General features: G+C 43.6%; 1 protein-coding gene across 9 annotated transcripts in view; it reads right to left on the reverse strand.

The window, feature by feature from the left end:
• The window catches only part of LOC129827990 (LIM and calponin homology domains-containing protein 1-like), a 164612-nt gene that overhangs the window by 44429 nt on the left and 99946 nt on the right, over nucleotides 1–20237 (reverse strand). For all 9 annotated transcript variants that reach the window (XM_055889368.1, XM_055889369.1, XM_055889364.1 and 6 more), the window contains one exon: nucleotides 17928–18129. In XM_055889368.1, coding sequence (XP_055745343.1) covers nucleotides 17928–18129 — 202 coding nt within the window. The remainder of the gene's footprint in view (nucleotides 1–17927; nucleotides 18130–20237) is intronic.

Genomic DNA, 20237 nt, shown 5'->3' on the forward strand with positions numbered 1-20237 from the left:
AAATTATCAAATGTACAGAAAGATCAGTGTGAAGGCCAAATAACAGAGGAAAAACTTTGAGGCTATTAAATCCTTTCAGTCTGGAAAACCCCCAGGGTTTGATGGCATACCGGTAGAGGTATATCAAGCCTTTTTTTGATATACTAAAAGCTCCATTGTTAGATTGTTTTAACTACTCCTATAGAAATGGTAATCTGTCAGGTACTCAGCAGGAAGGTCTGATTTCTCTATTATTAAAACAAGACCCAGACGGTAAATATAAAGACCCAGTCTATCTAAAAAAACTGGAGGCCCCTTGCACTTCAATGTTGATGCAAAAATACTAGCGAAATGCATAGCACTCAGAATTAAAAGGGTTTTACCAGGTATTGTTCATCCTGATCAGACAGTTTTTTTACATGGACGATACAGTGGAGATAATATACGACAACTACTAGAAATAATAGAACATCATGAAACATCTAAGACGCCAGGCATGGTTTTTATAGCTGATTTTGAAAAGGCATTTGATAAAGTAAGACTGGATTTTATTTATAAATGCCTAGATTTTTTTATATTTTGGTAATTCTCTTATAAAATGGGTAAAAAATAATGTATAGCCACCCCTGGTGTAAAATAGTAAATAACGGCAACTTCTCAGAGAGTTTTGAATTGTCAAGAGGAGTTAAACAAGGGTGACCACTGTCAGCATATCTATTCGTTATGGCCATCGAAATGCTAGCTATTAAAATCAGATCCAATAACAACATTAGAGGATTAGAAATCCAAGCCTTAAAAACAAAGGTGTCCATATATGCCGATGACTCAAGTTTTATATTAAGTCCGCAAGCTAGATCCCTGCAATGTCTCATTGACGATCTAGATAACTTTTCTGTACTCTCTGGACTAAAACCTAATTATGATAAGTGTACAATATTACGTATTGGATCTTTAAAAAATATAACGTTTACATTACTCTGCAGTTTACCTATAAAATGGGCTGATGGTGAAGTAGACATAATTGGTATTCATATCACAAAAGTTATAAATAAGCTCTCAACAATGAATTTCAATAGAAAACTTGTAAAAACAGACAAGATCCTGCAACCATGGAGGTAAATACCTGTCTATTTATGGAAACATTGCCCTGATAAACTCCTTAGTCATATCTCAGTTTACTCACTTAATTATGGCGCTGCCTACTCCTGATGATTCGTTTTTCAAATCATATGAGCAAAAAATATTTAGCTTTTTCTAGGACCCTAAACCAGACAAAATAAAATGTGCCTATCTATATAATGAATATGAATTGGGTGGGTTGAGATAATTCAATATAATAGCACTAATCCTCTCTCTAAAAGCTTCACTTATTTAAATTTTTTACTTGAACCCTAAATGGTTCTCAAGTAGATTACTAAGAAAAGCTCATCCATTGTTGAAAAATGGCCTTTTTGCCTTTGTGCAGAATGTCATGTCTCATTTTCAATTAATTTATATATTTTTTTTCAAAGTATCTCTCTTTTTCAAACAAGCATTGCAGATCTGGCTACAATTTCAATTTCATCCCCCTGAAAAGATAGAACAAATATTACAACAAATATTATGGCTGAACTCAAATGTGCTGGTTGATAAAATACCTATATTTATGGGAAAGATGTTTGAAAAGGGTAATTTGTTTTTAAATTATATTGTAAATTGGAATGGTAGTTACGTCCTTCATGGAGTTATCAGCATTGTATGGGAAGGTCTGCTCAATCCAAGTGTACAACTAATTGACTACAGCATTACCCCCAAAATGGAGGAGGCAGGTGGCAGCGGGAGGAGGTAGGGAACTGGTCTGTCTGCCCAATATAAAGGATCAAAACTGGTGGAGGAATAAAAATAGCATAAATAGGAAAGTATACCAGTTTCATTTGAGGACCATGATGTTGACAACTGTGCCATACAGGTTGCAAAATAGTTGGGAAGAGATTTTGTGTTGGGTGTATGAGTTGATATATAAAACAACTCAAGATTCAAGACGTGCTTTTCAGCTAAAATTATTATATATAATTATTGCCACCAACAAAATGTTGAATATTTGGGACATAAAACCATCGAAGCTCTGCAGATTTTGTTGTGAGGATACAGAATCAATAGACCATTTATTTTGGTATTGCCCTCAAGTAGCCTGTTTCTGGTCTCAGGTTCAGGAATGGCTGAAAATGCATAGCATTGATCTAAAATTTACACAAGAAATAGCACTGTTAGGAGATCTGGAGAGATCGGGTCAGTCAATTACTAATATACTAATACTCTTCGTAAAAGTATTTATCTTCAACTTGCAATCTGTGGATTCTATTTGATTAGATAGATTGAAATTGTACATTAAACATCACATACCAGATGGACTACAGGACAATAGGCAAGCAGCTTGGTGAGAAGGCAACAACTGTTGGCGCAATTATTAGAAAATGGAAGACGTTCAAGATGACGGTCAATCACCCTCGGTCTGGGGCTCCATGCAAGATCTCCCCTCGTTGGGCATCAATGATCATGAGGAAGGTGAGGGATCAGCCCAGAACTACACGGCAGGACCTGGTCAATGTCCTGAAGAGAGCTGGGACCACAGTCTTAAAGAAAACCATTAGTAACACACTAACACACTACGCCGTTATGGATTAAAATCCTGCAGCGCACACAAGGTCCCCCTGCTCAAGCCAGTGCATGTCCAGGCTCGTTTGAAGTTTACCAATGACCATCTGGATGATCCAGAGGAGGAATAGGAGAAGGTCATGTGGTCTGATGAGACAAAAATAGAGCTTTTTGGTCTATACTCCACTCACCGTGTTTGGAGGAAGAAGAAGGATGAGTACAACCCCAAGAACACCATCCCAACCGTGAAGCATGGAGGTGGAAACATCATTCTTTGGGGATGCTTTTCTGCAAAGGGCACAGGACGACTGCACCGTATTGAGGGGAGGATGGATGGGGCCATGTATCGCGAGATCTTGGCCAACAACCTCCTTCCCTCAGTAAGAGCATTAAAGATGGGTCGTGCTGGTTCTTCCAGCATGACAACGACCCGAAACACACAGCCAGTGCAACTAAGGAGTGGCTCCGTAAGAAGCATCTCAAGCTCCTGGAGTGGCCTAGCCAGTTTCCAGACCTGAACCCAATAGAACATCTTTGGAGGGAGCTGAAAGTCCGTATTGCCCAGCGACAGCCCCGAAACCTGAAGGATCTGGAGAAGGTCTGTATGGAGGAGTGGGCCAAAATCCCTGCTGCAGTGTGTGCAAACCTGGTCAAGAACTACAGGAAACATATCAAATCAAATCAAGTTTATTTTATATAGCCCTTCGTACATCAGCTAATATCTCGAAGTGCTGTACAGAAACCCAGCCTAAAACCCCAAACAGCAGGCAATGCAGGTGTAGAAGCAAAATGATGTATGATCTCTGTAATTGCAAAGAAAGGTTTCTGTACCAAATATTAAGTTCTGCTTTTCTGATGTATCAAACACTTATGTCATGCAATAAAATGCTATTTAATTACTTAAAAATCATACAATGTGATTTTCTGGATTTTTGTTTTAGATTCCGTCTCTCACAGTTGAAGTTTACCTATGATAAAACATTACAGACCTCTACATGCCTTGTAAGTAGGAAAACCTGCAAAATCGGCAGTGTATCAAATACTTGTTCTCCCCACTGTATCTTGATTTGATAAGTATTCAACCCCCTGATTCAATACATGTTAGAATCACCTTTGGCAGCGATTACAGTTGTGTGTCTTTCTGGGTAAGTCTTAGAGCTTTCCACACCTGGATTGTGCAGCATCTTCTTTTCAAGAATAATGGGCAAATTGGTTGTCAAATTGGTTGTTGATCATTGCTAAGACAACCATTTTCAGGTCTTGCCATAGATTTTCAAGCATATTTAAGTCAAAACTGTAACTCAGCCACTCATGAACATTTGCTGTCTTCTTGGTAAGCAACTCCAGTTTAGATTTGGCTTTGTGTTTTAGGTTATTGTCCTGCTGAAAGGTGAATTCTTCTCCCAGAGTCTGATGAAAAGCAGACTGAACCCAATTTCCTCTAGGATTTTCCTGTGCTTAGTGCCATTCCACTTATTTTTTATCCTGAAAAACTCCCCAGTCCTTAATGATTACAAGCATAACCATAACATGATACAGCCATCACTATGCTTGAAAATATGGAGAATGGTACTCAGTAATGTGTTGTATTGGATTTGCCCAAAACATAACACTTTGAAATTGCTTTGCATAATTTTTTGCAGTATCACTTTTGTGCATTGTTGCAAACAGGATGCATGTTGTAGAATGTTTTTTTATTCTGTACAGGCCTCCTTTTCAATCTGTCAATTAGGTTAGAATTGTGAAGTAACTACAATGCTGTTTATCCATCTTCAGTTTTCTCAGATCACAGCCATTAAACTCTTTGTTTTAAAGTCACCATTGGCCTCATGGTGAAATCCCTGAGTTTCCTTCCTCTGTGGCAACAGAGTTATAGGAAGGACGCCTGCATCTTTGTAGTGACTGGATGCATTGATATACCATCCAAAGTGTAATTAATAACTTCACCATGCTCAAAGGGATATGCAATATCTGCTATTACATTTTTTACCCATCTACCAATAGGTGCCCCTCTTTGCGAGGCATTAGAAACCCTCCCTAGTCTTTGTGATTGAATCTGTGTTTGAAATTCACTGCTCGACTGAGGGACCTTACTGATAATTGTATGTGTGGGGTACAGCGATGAGGTAGTCATTAAAAAATCATGTTGAACACTATTACTGCACACAGAGTGAGTCCATGCAACGTATTATGTGACTTGTTGAGCACATTTTTACTCCTGAACTTATTTAGGCTTGCCATAACAAAGGCGTTAAATACTTATTGACTCAAGACATTTCAGCTTTTCGTATTTTTATTAATTCTATTTTTTTTCTTGAAAAACAAAGTTCCACTTTGACATGATGGGGTATTGTGTAGGCTGGATAACAGGGTTGAGGTGAAGATCAGCCATTTCTCCTCATTGGACCACATGGTGTAAATTAAATGAGGAATTATACAAATCTTCCACACATAACAAATGTTTAATCAAATAAAATCTTTGCTAACATTAATTAAGGGAACAGGGTTGACGTGTTGAGCTAGACCACCTCAGTCAAAGATAAAACAATTATAAACTGACCATAAAGACAGAGAATACTAACTTCCTTTCCCGCCATGCTGTTCAGGAGGCCCAAATGAAGTCATGTGCCGTGAAACATGTAACTTGGTGGAATGGTAAATTATTTTAAAGGGGTAAATTGTTTGCATAAGAGGGACAGACGTAAATGCATCACTAATCCCATAAATATAAAAAAATATATTCAGAAATATCTGTTAAAGCAACAAAATAACTAGGTCTTTCGACAACAAAAAATATATTGTTTTATTGAATATTAAAATATAGAATCTTCCTGCAGTGAAGACGCTCAACATTTACATTACATTCAGTCATCTAGCAGACTCCCATCCAGAGCGACCTACAGGAGCAACCAGGGTCAAGCACCCCGCCCACGTTGACAGACCTCCCACCAAGTCAAAACTGGGACCCGAACCAGTGACCTACCGTCCTCCAGGCCAAGCTCCCAACCGCCAGGCCCCCGACCATCCAAGGTCCCCCGCACAGTTCCCCGAGAGCTGCTCCCTCAACCATGAAAGCCCCCCCCCCGTGCAAACCCCCCCTCAACCACTCCCTCCATTCTGTGTGTATGATATCATGGTTCCACACATGTTAAAGCACTGCTGTGTGTCTGTGAAGTTCCTTGCCACGTGATTACAAATAAAACACATTTCAATGACATCACATAACCCACTGTATTCAGTTCCATAGTTGCTGACTGTGGATGGATCGGCTTTAGCAGAAAGAGAGGGAAGAGAAGAGGGAAGAAAATAATAGGGAAGGGAAGACTAGAATAGGGATAGAGTACAGTAACACAATGATGTATATTTATCCACAATGTGTGCTGATCTACATAACTCTAACAAAAGAGGGCTGTCGATATCAAATTCCCTTTGAAGATTAAATTAAAATCCTGTGTCCTCTAATTATTTTCGGGATGGACTAAGTGAACTTCCAGAGTGAGTGTGAGAGCTGAATGGCGGTAGCAGCATAAGAAAACCCTGGACCATGAAAAACTAGTTTGGTGTAGCTATTTTGTGTAAACAGTGATCATTTGGAGCTTTTCTTCTTGGGGTAATCAAACCTTGTTTCATTGGCTGATCTCTGGTCTGCTCAGCTGTTCTCAGATCTAGTGTGTGGGCCTCCAGGAACTGTTCTAGAGTCAGAGTTAGATGAGCCCAGGGCTGGAGATGATCTGGACATGAGTCACCGTGACATGGATAGTGAAACCTATTTTAATGTACAGCTGGCCTCACTTAATTCATTTCACCAAAACCACTCCATGTTTACCTACATAGGAAACCCAGCATCAATCAATCAATGTTTCCCTATAAACCAATAGCAAACAAACACCAACTACTTAGCGTTTTATTACAATCCAATAGCAAACCAAACATCTACTTCTCAATGCTTCCCTACAAACTCAATATCAATCACTCAGACTTTCGCAACAACAATAGCAAACCAAACATCAACCACCCAACTTTCCCTACAAACCAATAGCAAACCAAACATCAACCACCTAACTTTCCCTACAAACCAATAGCAAACCAAACATCAACCGCCCAACTTTCCCTACAAACCAATAGCAAACCAAACATCAACCACCCAACTTTCCCTACAAACCAATAGCAAACCAAACAGCAACCGCCCAACTTTCCCTACAAACCAATAGCAAACCAAACATCAACCGCCCAACTTTCCCTACAAACCAATAGCAAACCAAACATCAACCTCTCCAGCTCTAAGCACTTTCACCCATAGACACAACCTTTTCCTCCACACTTCCAGTTCCTATGAAACAATAACACACCCTGGCCCTAGACAGGAAGCTTGGCCTCGTCCCATGTGTTGCAATTCGTTTTCAGAATGTCAGCCCAAACATACATTCGGTGACGAACGTCATAACCTTTTACAAGCCTCCATTAAAAGTTAAGCGGTTGCGCTGCAATACACTGTGGTACTACTCAACGTCTTTCTATGACTGGCATGACATTACAAAACACCTTCCGATTCAGCCAAGCTATAATCCAGACTCCATTCGTGTCTTCGACGCAGTCAGTAAATATTCTTTACAGTTGTTTCCGACATTAGACTTTTCTCACGGCATCATATGTAATATGCGACATTTGCAAACATGGTGGACGCATTGGAATATGGACGTTTGCATCCATTGTCTGGTAATGAAAGGACATGCACTAGCACCATCCAAAATGAAAACATGAAAACATACACGTGTGGCCACCCATACCTAAATACAGTGAAAAACAGATAGTTGTTTGCCCCAGCAATAAGTGCGTAAGAAAATTAGAGAGAAATAGAGCGTAGTGAGAATGCTGTTTACACACAAACTCTGTTTATCATACTGTATATCCTGATGCCTAATCACCTTACCCCTATACATATTTAACCCTACCACTCCAGTGTAAATATGGTATTGGCACTGACCCTGGACCTGACCCTGTATATAGCTACTGACCCTGGAACTGACCCTGTATATAGCTACTGACCCTGGACCTGACCCTGTATATAGCTACTGACCCTGGACCTGACCCTGTATATAGCTACTGACCCTGGACCTGACCCTGTATATAGCTACTGACCCTGGACCTGACCCTGTATATAGCTACTGACCCTGGAACTGACCCTGTATATAGCTACTGACCCTGGACCTGACCCTGTATATAGCTACTGACCCTGGACCTGACCCTGTATATAGCTACTGACCCTGGACCTGACCCTGTATATAGCTACTGACCCTGCAACTGACCCTGTATATAGCTACTGACCCTGGAACTGACCCTGTATATAGCTACTGACCCTGGAACTGACCCTGTATATAGCTACTGACCCTGGAACTGACCCTGTATATAGCTACTGACCCTGGAACTGACCCTGTATATAGCTACTGACCCTGGACCTGACCCTGTATATAGCTACTGACCCTGGAACTGACCCTGTATATAGCTACTGACCCTGGCACTGACCCTGTATATAGCTACTGACCCTGGCACTGACCCTGTATATAGCTACTGACCCTGGAACTGACCCTGTATATAGCTACTGACCCTGTAACTGACACTGTATATAGCTACTGACCCTGGAACTGACCCTGTATATAGCTACTGCCCCTGGAACTGACCCTGTATATAGCTACTGACCCTGTAACTGACACTGTATATAGCTACTGACCATGGCACTGACCCTGTATATAGCTACTGACCCTGGAACTGACCCTGTATATAGCTACTGACCCTGTAACTGACACTGTATATAGCTACTGACCCTGGAACTGACCCTGTATATAGCTACTGACCCTGTAACTGACCCTGTATATAGCTACTGACCCTGTATATAGCTACTGACCATGGCACTGACCCTGTATATAGCTACTGCCCCTGGAACTGACCCTGTATATAGCTACTGACCCTGTAACTGACACTGTATATAGCTACTGACCATGGCACTGACCCTGTATATAGCTACTGACCCTGGAACTGACCCTGTATATAGCTACTGACCCTGGAACTGACCCTGTATATAGCTACTGACCCTGGAACTGACACTGTATATAGCTACTGACCCTGGATCTGACCCTACATATAGCTTACTTACTTTTTCGTGTTCTTCTTATTTCGATTTCTTGTATGTTTCTGCTCCACTTGACTTTTTATTTGATTTGTTATAGTACAACTGACTGATATAGAGTACTGCATTGTTTGGAAAAAGCAAGCAAGAAAGGTGTTCCACTGTACTAGTGCACATGGCAATAAAAACCTGAAACATAACTGAGCTGCAAAGGTCAAAGATGGACTGGCAGCTCAAAAAATGTCTGCGTGTGTTTGTGTGCACATATGTATATTAAAAGATGGAAGCAGGCTAGAGTCACTCTGGACAGGATGGTGCGGTTACGGTTAGGCCTCACTCTTGGCTCAGTCCCCCTTGAACAATCAGCTTTTTAAAATGCCCTGGTAGGACAATCAATCATCGGGCTTTAAAATACAGGGCCTAAGAGTTTTCTTGGCTTCTCTATCCATGCCTGGAAAATACATAAAACATTCATATCATATATTTTTCTTCTGTTGTGTTTGATGGAGCAAGTTCCTCTGTTGGGATGACATTGATAGATATAATGTTGCAACTGCTATACAGAAGATGGTCCTCAGTAGCAAGCTGTTTGCTACTATTGTACCAGTATAGCAATTACAGGTGTGTTTCAGGACCATGTGGCCGCCTTTGAGACGGCGGTCAGGCTGTTTGCAACCAATGGTTTTCTAAAGCCGGTGAGACATGTTGAATTTGTTTTCATCCTATGAATTTGGCTCTAGCGTTTGAACAGTTTGGGCCATTAGCTACAATGACCCCATTCCTGAAAGGTAAGCCTCTCAGGAACATATATGTGTTTTCGGTTGCCCTCTACAACGCCCACAAGTTACGCAGGACTCGTTAGAAGGGACTGTGACAAAACAGCACGTAATGACTCGGGGGTAATGAATTGATGTCCCTGCTCCAAGAAAGATAACATTCACAATGATCCCGATGATCTTCCTTCTGCTTTCCTGAACCTTTCAACACCTCTCTGATGCATTTTAAATCCCTCTAGCATTCTTATTCGGACAGAACTTTGGCATGATCCGATTTGACATATTTTATTGTTACGGTATTTCTAAGGCCAGATTAAAAAATGTCATCAAATCATTTTTACACATTCTTTTCGGATACCCCCAAGTGTCCTAAAATAGAGAATAAAATGGTCCATGTTGTCACTATCTTAAAACAAATATGTGTTAACTTCTTATGGCTGCAGGGGCAGTATTGAGTAGCTTGGATGAAAGATGCTGTAACGGTCCTGACCTGTTTTATGTTGTTTTTTATGTGTTTATGGTCAGGGCATGTGTTTTGGGTGGGCAGTCTATGTTATCTGTTTCTATGTTGGTTTTGGGTTACCTGGTATGGCTCTTGATTAGAGGCAGGTGGTTTGCGTTTTCCTCTAATTAAGAGTCATATTTAGGTAGGGCGTTCTCACTGTTTGTTTGTGGGTGATTGTCTCCTGTGATGTCTCTCGTGTTGTCGATGTATATTCACATACGGGACTGTTTGGCTGTTCGTGCGTTTTGATGTAACGTTCCTGTCCGTGAGTTTACGTTTATTGATGTGAGTTTATGTTCAGGTTTCGTTATACGTCGTTTTCTTATTTTGTAAGTTTGAAAGTGTTTTGTTTTGTTTCGTGTTGCCGTCGTATTTATAATAAAGATGGCTTATTTCCCTGAAGCTGCGTTTTGGTCTGAAGATCCTTCTCTCCTCACCTCATCCGAGGATGAGGAGAGTGACAGCCGTAACAGAATCACCCACCACGCTAAGACCAAGCGGTATGGGAATGCTCTACGGAGCAACAAGGACTCCTGGACTTGGGAGGAGATCCTGGACGGTAGAGGACCTTGGGCTCAACCAGGGGAATATCGCCGTCCAAAGGAGGAGTTGGAAGCAGCGAAGGCTGAGAGGCGCTGGTATGAGGAGGCAGCGCGACGACGCGGTTGGGAGCCCGTGAGTCAGACCAAAAAAATTCTTGGGGGGGGGCACACGAGGAGTGTGGCAAAGCCGGGTAGGATACCCGAGCCAACTCCCCGTGCTTACCGTGGAGGTAGAAGGCGTCGTACTGGTAAGACACCGTGTTATGCGGTAAAGCGCACGGTGTCCCCAGTACGCGTGCTTAGCCCAGTGCGGGCTATTCCACCTTGCCGCACTGGGAGGGCTAGGTTGGGCATCGAGCCGGATGTCATGAAGCCGGCCCAACGTATCTGGCCTCCAGTACGTCTCCTCGGGCCGGCGTACATGGCACCAGCCTTACAGGTGGTGTTCCCGGTTCGCCTGCATAGGCCAGTGCGGGCTATTCCACCTCGCCGCACTGGCAGGGCTACGGGGATCATTCAACCTGGTAGGGTTGGGGAGGCTTGGTGCTCAAGAGCACGTGTCCTCCTTCACGGTCCGGTAGACCCGGTGCCACCTCCATGTACCAGTCCTCCGGTGGCAGCCCCCCGTACCAGGCTGTCTCTCCGGGTTCTCTCTCCTGCTGTTTCCTCCTCTCCAGCGCAGCCAGTGCCTAGACCACGCACCAGGCTGTCTCTCCTTCTCCTCCCTACAGAGCCATCCGTCTCCCCAGCGCCATCTGAGCCATCCGTCTCCCCAGCGCCATCTGAGCCATCCGTCTCCCCAGCGCCATCTGAGCCATCCGTCTCCCCAGCGCCATCTGAGCCATCCGTCTCCCCAGCGCCGTCTGAGCCATCCGTCTGCCATGAGCCTGCAAAGCCGCCCGTCTGTCTTGAGCCTGCAAAGCCGCCCGTCTGCCATGAGCCTGCAAAGCCGCCCGTCTGCCAGGAGCCGCTAGAGCCGCCCGCCAGACAGGAGCCGCTAGAGCCGCCCGCCAGACAGGAGCCGCTAGAGCCGCCCGCCAGACAGGATCTGCCAGAGCCGCCAACCAGACAGGATCTGCCAGAGCCGCCAACCAGACAGGATCTGCCAGAGCCGCCAACCAGACAGGATCTGCCAGAGCCGCCAACCAGACAGGATCTGCCAGAGCCGCCAACCAGACAGGATCTGCCAGAGCCGCCAACCAGACAGGATCTGCCAGAGCCGCCAACCAGACAGGATCTGCCAGAGCCGCCAGCGAGCCATGACCAGCCAGAGCCGTCCTGCCATGACCAGCCAGAGCCGTCCAGCCAGGACCTGCCAGAGCCGTCCAGCCAGGACCTGCCAGAGCCGTCCAGCCAGGACCTGCCAGAGCCGTCCAGCCAGGACCTGCCAGAGCCGTCCAGCCAGGACCTGCCAGAGCCGTCCTGCTATGACCTGCTAGAGCCGTCCAGCCAGGACCTGCCAGAGCCGTCCAGCCAGGACCTGCCAGAGCCGTCCAGCCAGGACCTGCCAGAGCCGTCCAGCCAGGACCTGCCAGAGCCGTCCAAACAGGACCTGCCAGAGTCCCTCAGCCAGGACCTGCCAGAGTCCTTCAGCCGGGATCTGCCCCTTGTTCCGGTGCTGCCCCTTGTCCCGGTGCTGCCCCTTGTCCCGGTGCTGCCCCTTGTCCCGGTGCTGCCCCTTGTCCCGGTGCTGCCCCTTGTCCCGGTGCTGCCCCTTGTCCCGGTGCTGCCCCTTATTCCGGTGCTGGTCCTTATCCTGGTGCTGCCCCTTGTTCCGGTGCTGCCCCTTGTCCCGGTGCTACCCCTTGTCCCGGTGCTGCCCCTTGTCCCGGTGCTGGCCGTTTATTTAGGGGAAGGTAGTTTTAGGGTGGTCATTGGAAGGGGTAGACAGAAGAGGGGAGTGACTATGGTGGTGTGGGGAGAGCGTCCAGAGCCGGAGCCACCACCGTGGTCAACTGCCCACCCAGACCCTCCCCTGGACTTTGTGCTGGTGCGCCCGGCGTTCGCACCTTGAGGGGGGGGTTCTGTAACGGTCCTGACCTGTTTTATGTTGTTTTTTATGTGTTTATGGTCAGGGCATGTGTTTTGGGTGGGCAGTCTATGTTATCTGTTTCTATGTTGGTTTTGGGTTACCTGGTATGGCTCTTGATTAGAGGCAGGTGGTTTGCGTTTTCCTCTAATTAAGAGTCATATTTAGGTAGGGCGTTCTCACTGTTTGTTTGTGGGTGATTGTCTCCTGTGATGTCTCTCGTGTTGTCGATGTATATTCACATACGGGACTGTTTGGCTGTTTGTGCGTTTTGATGTAACGTTCCTGTCCGTGAGTTTACGTTTATTGATGTGAGTTTATGTTCAGGTTTCGTTATACGTCGTTTTCTTATTTTGTAAGTTTGAAAGTGTTTTGTTTTGTTTCGTGTTGCCGTCGTATTTATAATAAAGATGGCTTATTTCCCTGAAGCTGCGTTTTGGTCTGAAGATCCTTCTCTCCTCACCTCATCCGAGGATGAGGAGAGTGACAGCCTTAACAGATGCACAGAGGTGCCCATAGTAAACTGCCTGCTCCTCAGTCCCAGTTGCTAATATATGCATATTATTATTCATATTGGATAGAAAACACTCTGAAGTTTCTAAAACTGTTTGAATGATGTCTCTGAGTATAACAGAACTCATATGGCAGTCAAAAACCTGAGAAAAAATCCAAACAGGAAGTGGGAATTATGAGGTTGGTCGATTTTCAACCAAGATCCTATTGAATTCACAGCGAGATATGGATGAGTTTGCACTAAATGTCAACAGTCTGTAGAACCTTGTCCGATGCCTCTACTGTGAAGGGGGGCCGAATGAGAGGGGAATTAGTCAGGTCTGCCATGACCTGACCATGCTCTAACCATGCGCGTTCACATGAGAGGGAGCTCTGTTCCATCGCTCATTTGAAGTCAATGTAATTCTCCGGTTGGAACGTTATTCAATATTTATGTTAAAAACATTCTAAAGATTGATTCAATACATAATTTGACATGTTTCTACTGACTGTTACGGAACTTTTGGACATTTTGTCAGCTTTTAGTGAACGCGCTTCCTGACATTGGATTTGTTGACCAAACACGCTAACAAAAATAGCTATTTGGACATAAATTATGGACATTACCGAACAAAACGAAAATTTCTTGTGGAAGTGGGAGTCCTGGGAGTGCATTCCGACGAAGATCAGCAAAGGTAAGTGAAGATTTATAATGCTTTTTATGAGTTTTGTTGACTGCATAATTTGGCGGGTAACTGTATGGCTTGCTTTTGTGGCTGAACGCTGTTTTCAGATGATTGAATATTGTGTTTTGCCGTAAGTCTTTTTGAAATCTGACACAGCGGTTGCATTAAGAACAAGTGTATCTTTAATTCTATGTAAAACATGTATCTTTCATCAAAGTTTATGATGAGTATTTATGTTATTAGACGTGGCTCTCTGCAATTTCTCCGAATATTTTGGAGGCATTTCTGAACATGGCGCCAATGTAAACTGAGGTTTTTGGATATAAATATGAACTTAATCGAACAAAACATATATGTATTGTGTAACATGAAGTCCTATGAGTGTCATCTGATGAAGATCATCAAAGGTTAGTGATTAATTTTATCTCTATTTCTGCTTTTTGTGACTCCTGTCTTTGGCTGGAAAAATGACTGTGTTTGTCTGTGATTTTGCGGTGACCTAACATAATCGTTTGTGGTGCTTTCGCTGAAAAGCCTATTTGAAATCGGACCCTTTGGTGGGATTAACAACAAGATTACATTTAAAATGGTATAAGAGACATGTATGTTTGAGGAATTTTAATTATGAGATTTCTGTTGAATTTCTGTTGATTTCTGTTGAATTTGGCGCCCTGCACTTTCACTGGCTGTTGTCATATCGATCCCGTTAACGGGATCTCAGCCATAAGAAGTTTTAATAAGGCAGTAATACAATACAGAACGTGCTTTTTAGAGGAAATTATTGTAGGCTACTTCAGCATTGTAAAGGTCTGCCACATCTGCCTCTGGCTCTCACCATTCCTAAAAAGTGGTTATCAATCAAAGCCCTAATGAAAGGCGCTTGTCAGACCAATGTGTCAGACCAATGTCGTCACAAAATGGAGCCTAAATCACATGAATAAGCCAACAACTCCTCCTTCAGATAAGCTCCTGTTCTTAGACTTCCAGTTTTCCATGTACCCCGATAGAAGTCTATGGGGGCAAGAGAGACTGTCATCCATAGTTTAGTTTAGTTTCAAAAGCCACCGCTAACTTGAGTTATTCCATGACCAAATCGAAGGCTTGATTTGAAGTTACTTCGAGCTGATTTGGCTTCTCTTGAATATGGTGAGCTTGTCCGTATCACACCCCTAGTGTTTTGGTTATTGTTGGCTGAAGTTAACTCAAATTGGCAGTGGCTTTTGTAATAAATCTGAACCATTTATGTCTCTACTGGCCCCATAGATTACTTTCTTGGTAAATGACAAAACAGAGACTGAAATAGTGAAGATATCTTTGAATAACTATATATTCATATAATATTGTCTCTCTAATAAAGTTAGATGATATTTGATATAGAGGAAGTCTTCATAAAGACCCCCAAAAAATCAAGTCTTTGTACTTTGCTTTTATAGGAGTTTTTCCATTTGTTAGACTATTTGGTTCAAGGTACAACACAGCGAGCATGTTTATATAATTCATAAATCAGAATTAATCTGATTATGGCAGAAGGCTGAGTATGGCATTAGTCATGTAAATGTTATGTTATCTTAATTGGCGTAAGGTCAAAATCGAAGTTAGCATATGCAGATTAAAACACCTGGTTTTATGAGCAATCTTTGAAATTATTAGGACATGCAAACAGCTTAATCAGCGTTCCAATGGTGTATTTGATATGGGCATGTGCCAAAAGCCTCCCTCTAATGCGCGAGTGAAGTGAGTTCGTAAAATATTGAAATATGCATCTTATAAACAGTTGTCACATAAACGTCCTACATCAGAACTCAGAATCAAATAGTCTTCTAAAAAATAACACGGTCACTGTAATACGATGGAAGATAGAGAGCTGGTTTCAAGCGCAGGGCGCAGCAGGTGTTTATTTGTAAAGGACCACAGGAGGAAGCAGGTAGCTGGATCCACGGGCAGGCAAAACGTCAAACCAAGGGATCCAAAAAGGCAACAGTACAGGCAGGGAAAAGGCTAGTAACGTAGTCCGCGAGATCAGGCAAGAGGTTGGTGACAGGAAATCCGATAGGCAAAAGTACAGGCAGGGAATAGGCAAAAAGGCGTCGTTAGTGAGAAAGGCCAAAACTATGATACACATGCGGACTAATACGGGAAAAACAAGGCTCTGAATAGAAGTGTGCCACAAAACAAACAATACCTCACAATTATGGGGTGCAAAGAACTGAACTAAATAGTGTGTGATCATGACATACAGGTGTGTGAACAGGTGATCAGAATTCAGGTGAATGGATTCTGGAGAGTGAGCTGCATTCAGAGGATCTATGTGTTTGAGAGTGTGAGCTGGAAAGTGGGCTGGAACGTGAGCTGCGTTCAGGGGATCTACGTGTTTGAGAGTGTGAGTTGGGAGCAGACATTACAGTCCACTGTGGTAAAACGCTTATTTGATTGCTGGTTTTGTGCATTTATCAAAAGTCCCATCAGCTAACCTGCTTTCAGATGTGTCCATGTAAACAGGATTATTAGGGAAATTGTTCTATATGCAAAGCATGTAAACGTTTTAAACAAAGTATTAATTAATCTGGCTATCCACAATAATTGTATTATTGTGTGCATGTAACCGTGTTCATTGTTGATTATCAAATTACTTTTGTTTGGCCTTTTAACTTCTTACGGCTGAGATCGGCTGAGATCCCGTTAACGGGATCGACTTGACAACAGCCAGTGAAAGTGCAGGGCGCCAAATTCAAACAACAGAAATCTCATAATTAAAATTCCTCAAACATACAACTATTTTACATAATTTTAAAGATAAACTTGTTGTTAATCCCACCACAGTGTCCGATTTCAAAAAGGCTTTACGACGAAAGCACACCATCTGACTATGTTAGTACCTAGTCACAGAAAAACACAGCCATTTTTCAAGCCAAAGAGAGGAGTCACAAAAAGCAGAAATAGAGATAAAATGAATCACTAACCTTTGATGATCTTCATCAGATGACACTCATAGGACTTACACAATACATGTATGTTTTGCTCGATAAAGTTCATATTTATATCCAAAAATCTTAGTTTACATTGGCGCGTTATGTTCAGTAATGTTTTGCCTCCAAAACATCCGGTGACTTTGCAGAGAGCCACATTAATTTCCAGAAATACTCATAATAAACATTGATAAAAGATACAAGTGATAAACTTCTCCTTAATGCAACCGCTGCGTCAGATTTCAAAAAAGCTTTACGGAAAAAGCACACCATGCAATAATCTGAGTACGGCACTCAGCTAAGCTCCAGTTAGCCCCGAGTGGGCTGTAGGACTGTAGAACTATATCAATCATTAATGGTGTGTTTGTGTGTAAAAATATAAAAATATAGGCACAAGATTAAGTGTGCCCCTATATGACAGGCAGAAACACTCACACCCACAGTGACTAATAGGTATCAGTCTCAGGTCTCATCATCGTGTGCAACACCACTCAGACTGGAACAGATGAGATGCTGTGTAAAACACTACTCCCCTGAAATATGTTGCAACCCATCAGTCAAGGCTGCCATCTCCTCTCTCCACCGCCTGATTTCAATGTTCTCTCTTCCTCTCAACACATGTCTCTTCAAGAGGGCCTTCAAAGAGATGTAACCCATGGCAACAACTCCAAACAGTCAGCCGCAACACCAAACCGCCTTTGCACAGATGTCAATAGCAGAGCTGGGCTGAGCTAGAAGACACCCTGCCAGATGATTTCATTGATATGAGACAGGGAGAGGTTGAAAAGAGCAGATAGGGACAGCTAGTTTCACGTCAGCTGATGGTGACCTTCCCCAATGATACTGTATGTGCAAAATGGCTGCCATGCATCATTAAAGTGCACAAAGTAAAACATTGGTAGAGGATGAGGTAAGTCACTATGTGCTATGACGATACATGAACAAAATAGTTACAGCTACGCAAGCGGCAAGCCACTATAACACAACAGGGTCATATTCATTAGTTCACACCGTAGCAAAACCTTTAGCAACAGAACATATTTTACAACAAAAATGAAGTTCAGGTAGCCCCTCCCCGTCTCGGTCCATTTTTGTCTGTTTCGCTTCTAGTGAATATGACCCAGGTAGCAACCGGAAAGTATGTGACAGTAAAAGCATGTGTGGTGTGACCTGTCCGGGCGTCTAGCGTCCTACCATCACTGCCGATGCCGCGGGTGACCAGCACGTCCGGCGAGGGCGTCTGTCTGGAGCGTGACCCGAACGAGTCCAGGCTGTCGAAGGAGTCCTCTCGGCCGTGGCGAGGTGGGGAGAGCGAGTCGCTGCGCTCCGAGTCCCAGCTGTCAATGTAGCCGCTGTCCCGTATGCTGCGTTGGGGGCTCTCCGTTTCCTCCGCCTCCTAACACACACACACACACACACACACACACACACACACACACACACACACACACACACACACACACACACACACACACACACACACAAATAAAAACATCCATCACGTCAATGTAAACATTTGTGTTGAGATTATCCCAATATCCCATCCAATCCGGATCCATCACTCACCATGATTCCTCCAACCTGGACAATTACATTCACTTCCTCTCCCTCTCTCCGATTTGAATAGATGTTCTACCTCTGTCTCTCTCTGTGCGTCTATAAGCTGCAGCAGTGTATCCTGGTCTGTGGCCTCCTTGGTTTCCACGGCCGAGAAAAAGCTTTTCCTTCCTGCCTGCCTGAGGAACCTCCTGGTCTTGCCTTGTTTCTCTTCCTCCCCTCCCATTCCCCCTCCTGGCAGCCCCCCCCCCCCCCTCTTTACCCCCCCCCCCCATTGCCTTACTTTACCCCTCTCTCCTACTCCCTCTCTTCCCCTCGCTCTTTCTGTCTCTTTCCCTCCTTCAGCCCCTCTCAATTCAATTCAATTCAATTCAAAGGGCTTTATTGGCATGGGAAACATATGTTTACATTGCCCAAGCAAGTGAAATAGTGAAATAAACAATACAAAATGAACTGTAAACATTAAGCTCACAAAAGTTTCAAAGGAATAGAGACATTTAAAATGTCATATTATGGCTATGTACAGTGTTATAACGATGTGCAAATAGTTAAAGTACAAAAGGGAAAATAAATAGACATAAATATGGGTTGTATTTACAGTGGTGTTTGTTCTTCACTGGTTGCCATTTTCTTGTGGCAACAGGTCATAAATCTTACTGTTGTGATGTCACACTGTGGTATTTCACTCAATAGATATGGGAGTTCATCAAAATTTGACTTATTTTCAAATTCTTTGTGGGTCTTTGTGGGTCTTTGTGGGAAATATGTGTCTCTAATATGGTCATACATTTGGAAGGAGGTTAGGAAGTGCAGCTCAGTTTCCGTCTTGTTTTGTGGGCAGTGTGCACATAGCCTGTCTTCTCTTTAGAGCCAGGTCTCCCAACTGTGGGCTCTCTTAATAGCAAGGATATGCTCACTGAGTCTGGACATAGTCAAAGCTTTCCTTAATTTTGGGTCAGTCACAGTGGTCAGGTATTCTGCCACCATGTACTCTCTGTTTAGGGCCAAATAGCATTCTAGTTTGCTCTGTTTTTTGGTTAATTCTTTCCAATGTGTCAAGTAATTATCTTTTCATTTTCTCATGATTTGGTTGGGTATAATTGTGTTGCTGTTGCTGTCCTGGGGCTCTGTGGGGTCTGTTTGTGTTTGTGAACAGAGCCCCAGGACCAGCTTGCTTAGGGGACTCTTCTCTAGGTTAATCTCTCTGTAGGTGATGGAGTGGTTATGAAAGGTTTGGGAATCGCTTCCCTTTTAGATGATTGTAGAATTTAACGTCTCTTTTCTGGATTTTGATAATCAGCGGTTATCAGCCTAATTCTGCTCTGCATGCATTATTTTTGCAGAATTCTACATGCAGAGTCTCCCTCCCTTCCTCCCACTATCCCTTTCAGTTTCTTTCCCTTCCCCCTTCCCCCTCCCTCCCTCCCTCTTCCCTACTTCCACTTCAACCACTTTCCCCTCCAATTTACTCCCCCTTTCTCTTCCTCTCTCTCTGTGCCAGATCCCGAGTGAAGGAGGATGCTGGGGTCCTATTTGTCTGACCTTGTGATGGGTGTGGGGGGAGGGGTTGTGGGTATTTTGGGTACAATGGCTAGCTTTGAGTGGCAACTCTGAGGGGGGGGGGGGGGGGGGGGGGTCTTACTTATTGGTCAGATCAGTCCTGTGAACCCCAAGCTGAAACCTGAGTGAGCTCAGACAACAGCAGTGGTCCTGGAGCTAAAGGGTGTGCAGGCTTTTGTTCCAGCCCAGCACCAATACACCTAGAGCCCTACTTTAGGAATGTGTCTGGTGACCATTGAACTGACTAGCCTTCAGAGAGCCTAACTAACCTGTAGAGGACACATTGGCCCTTTTCAGGTAACAAATTTTCAGACAGGATATTCAACTGATCTATTGACTGAGTGTCATTTGTCAAGTTAAATGACTATTTGTCTACATCAACATTAA

Source organism: Salvelinus fontinalis, chromosome 29 (genome assembly GCF_029448725.1).
Source record: "Salvelinus fontinalis isolate EN_2023a chromosome 29, ASM2944872v1, whole genome shotgun sequence".
Taxonomy (NCBI): Eukaryota; Metazoa; Chordata; class Actinopteri; order Salmoniformes; family Salmonidae; genus Salvelinus; species Salvelinus fontinalis.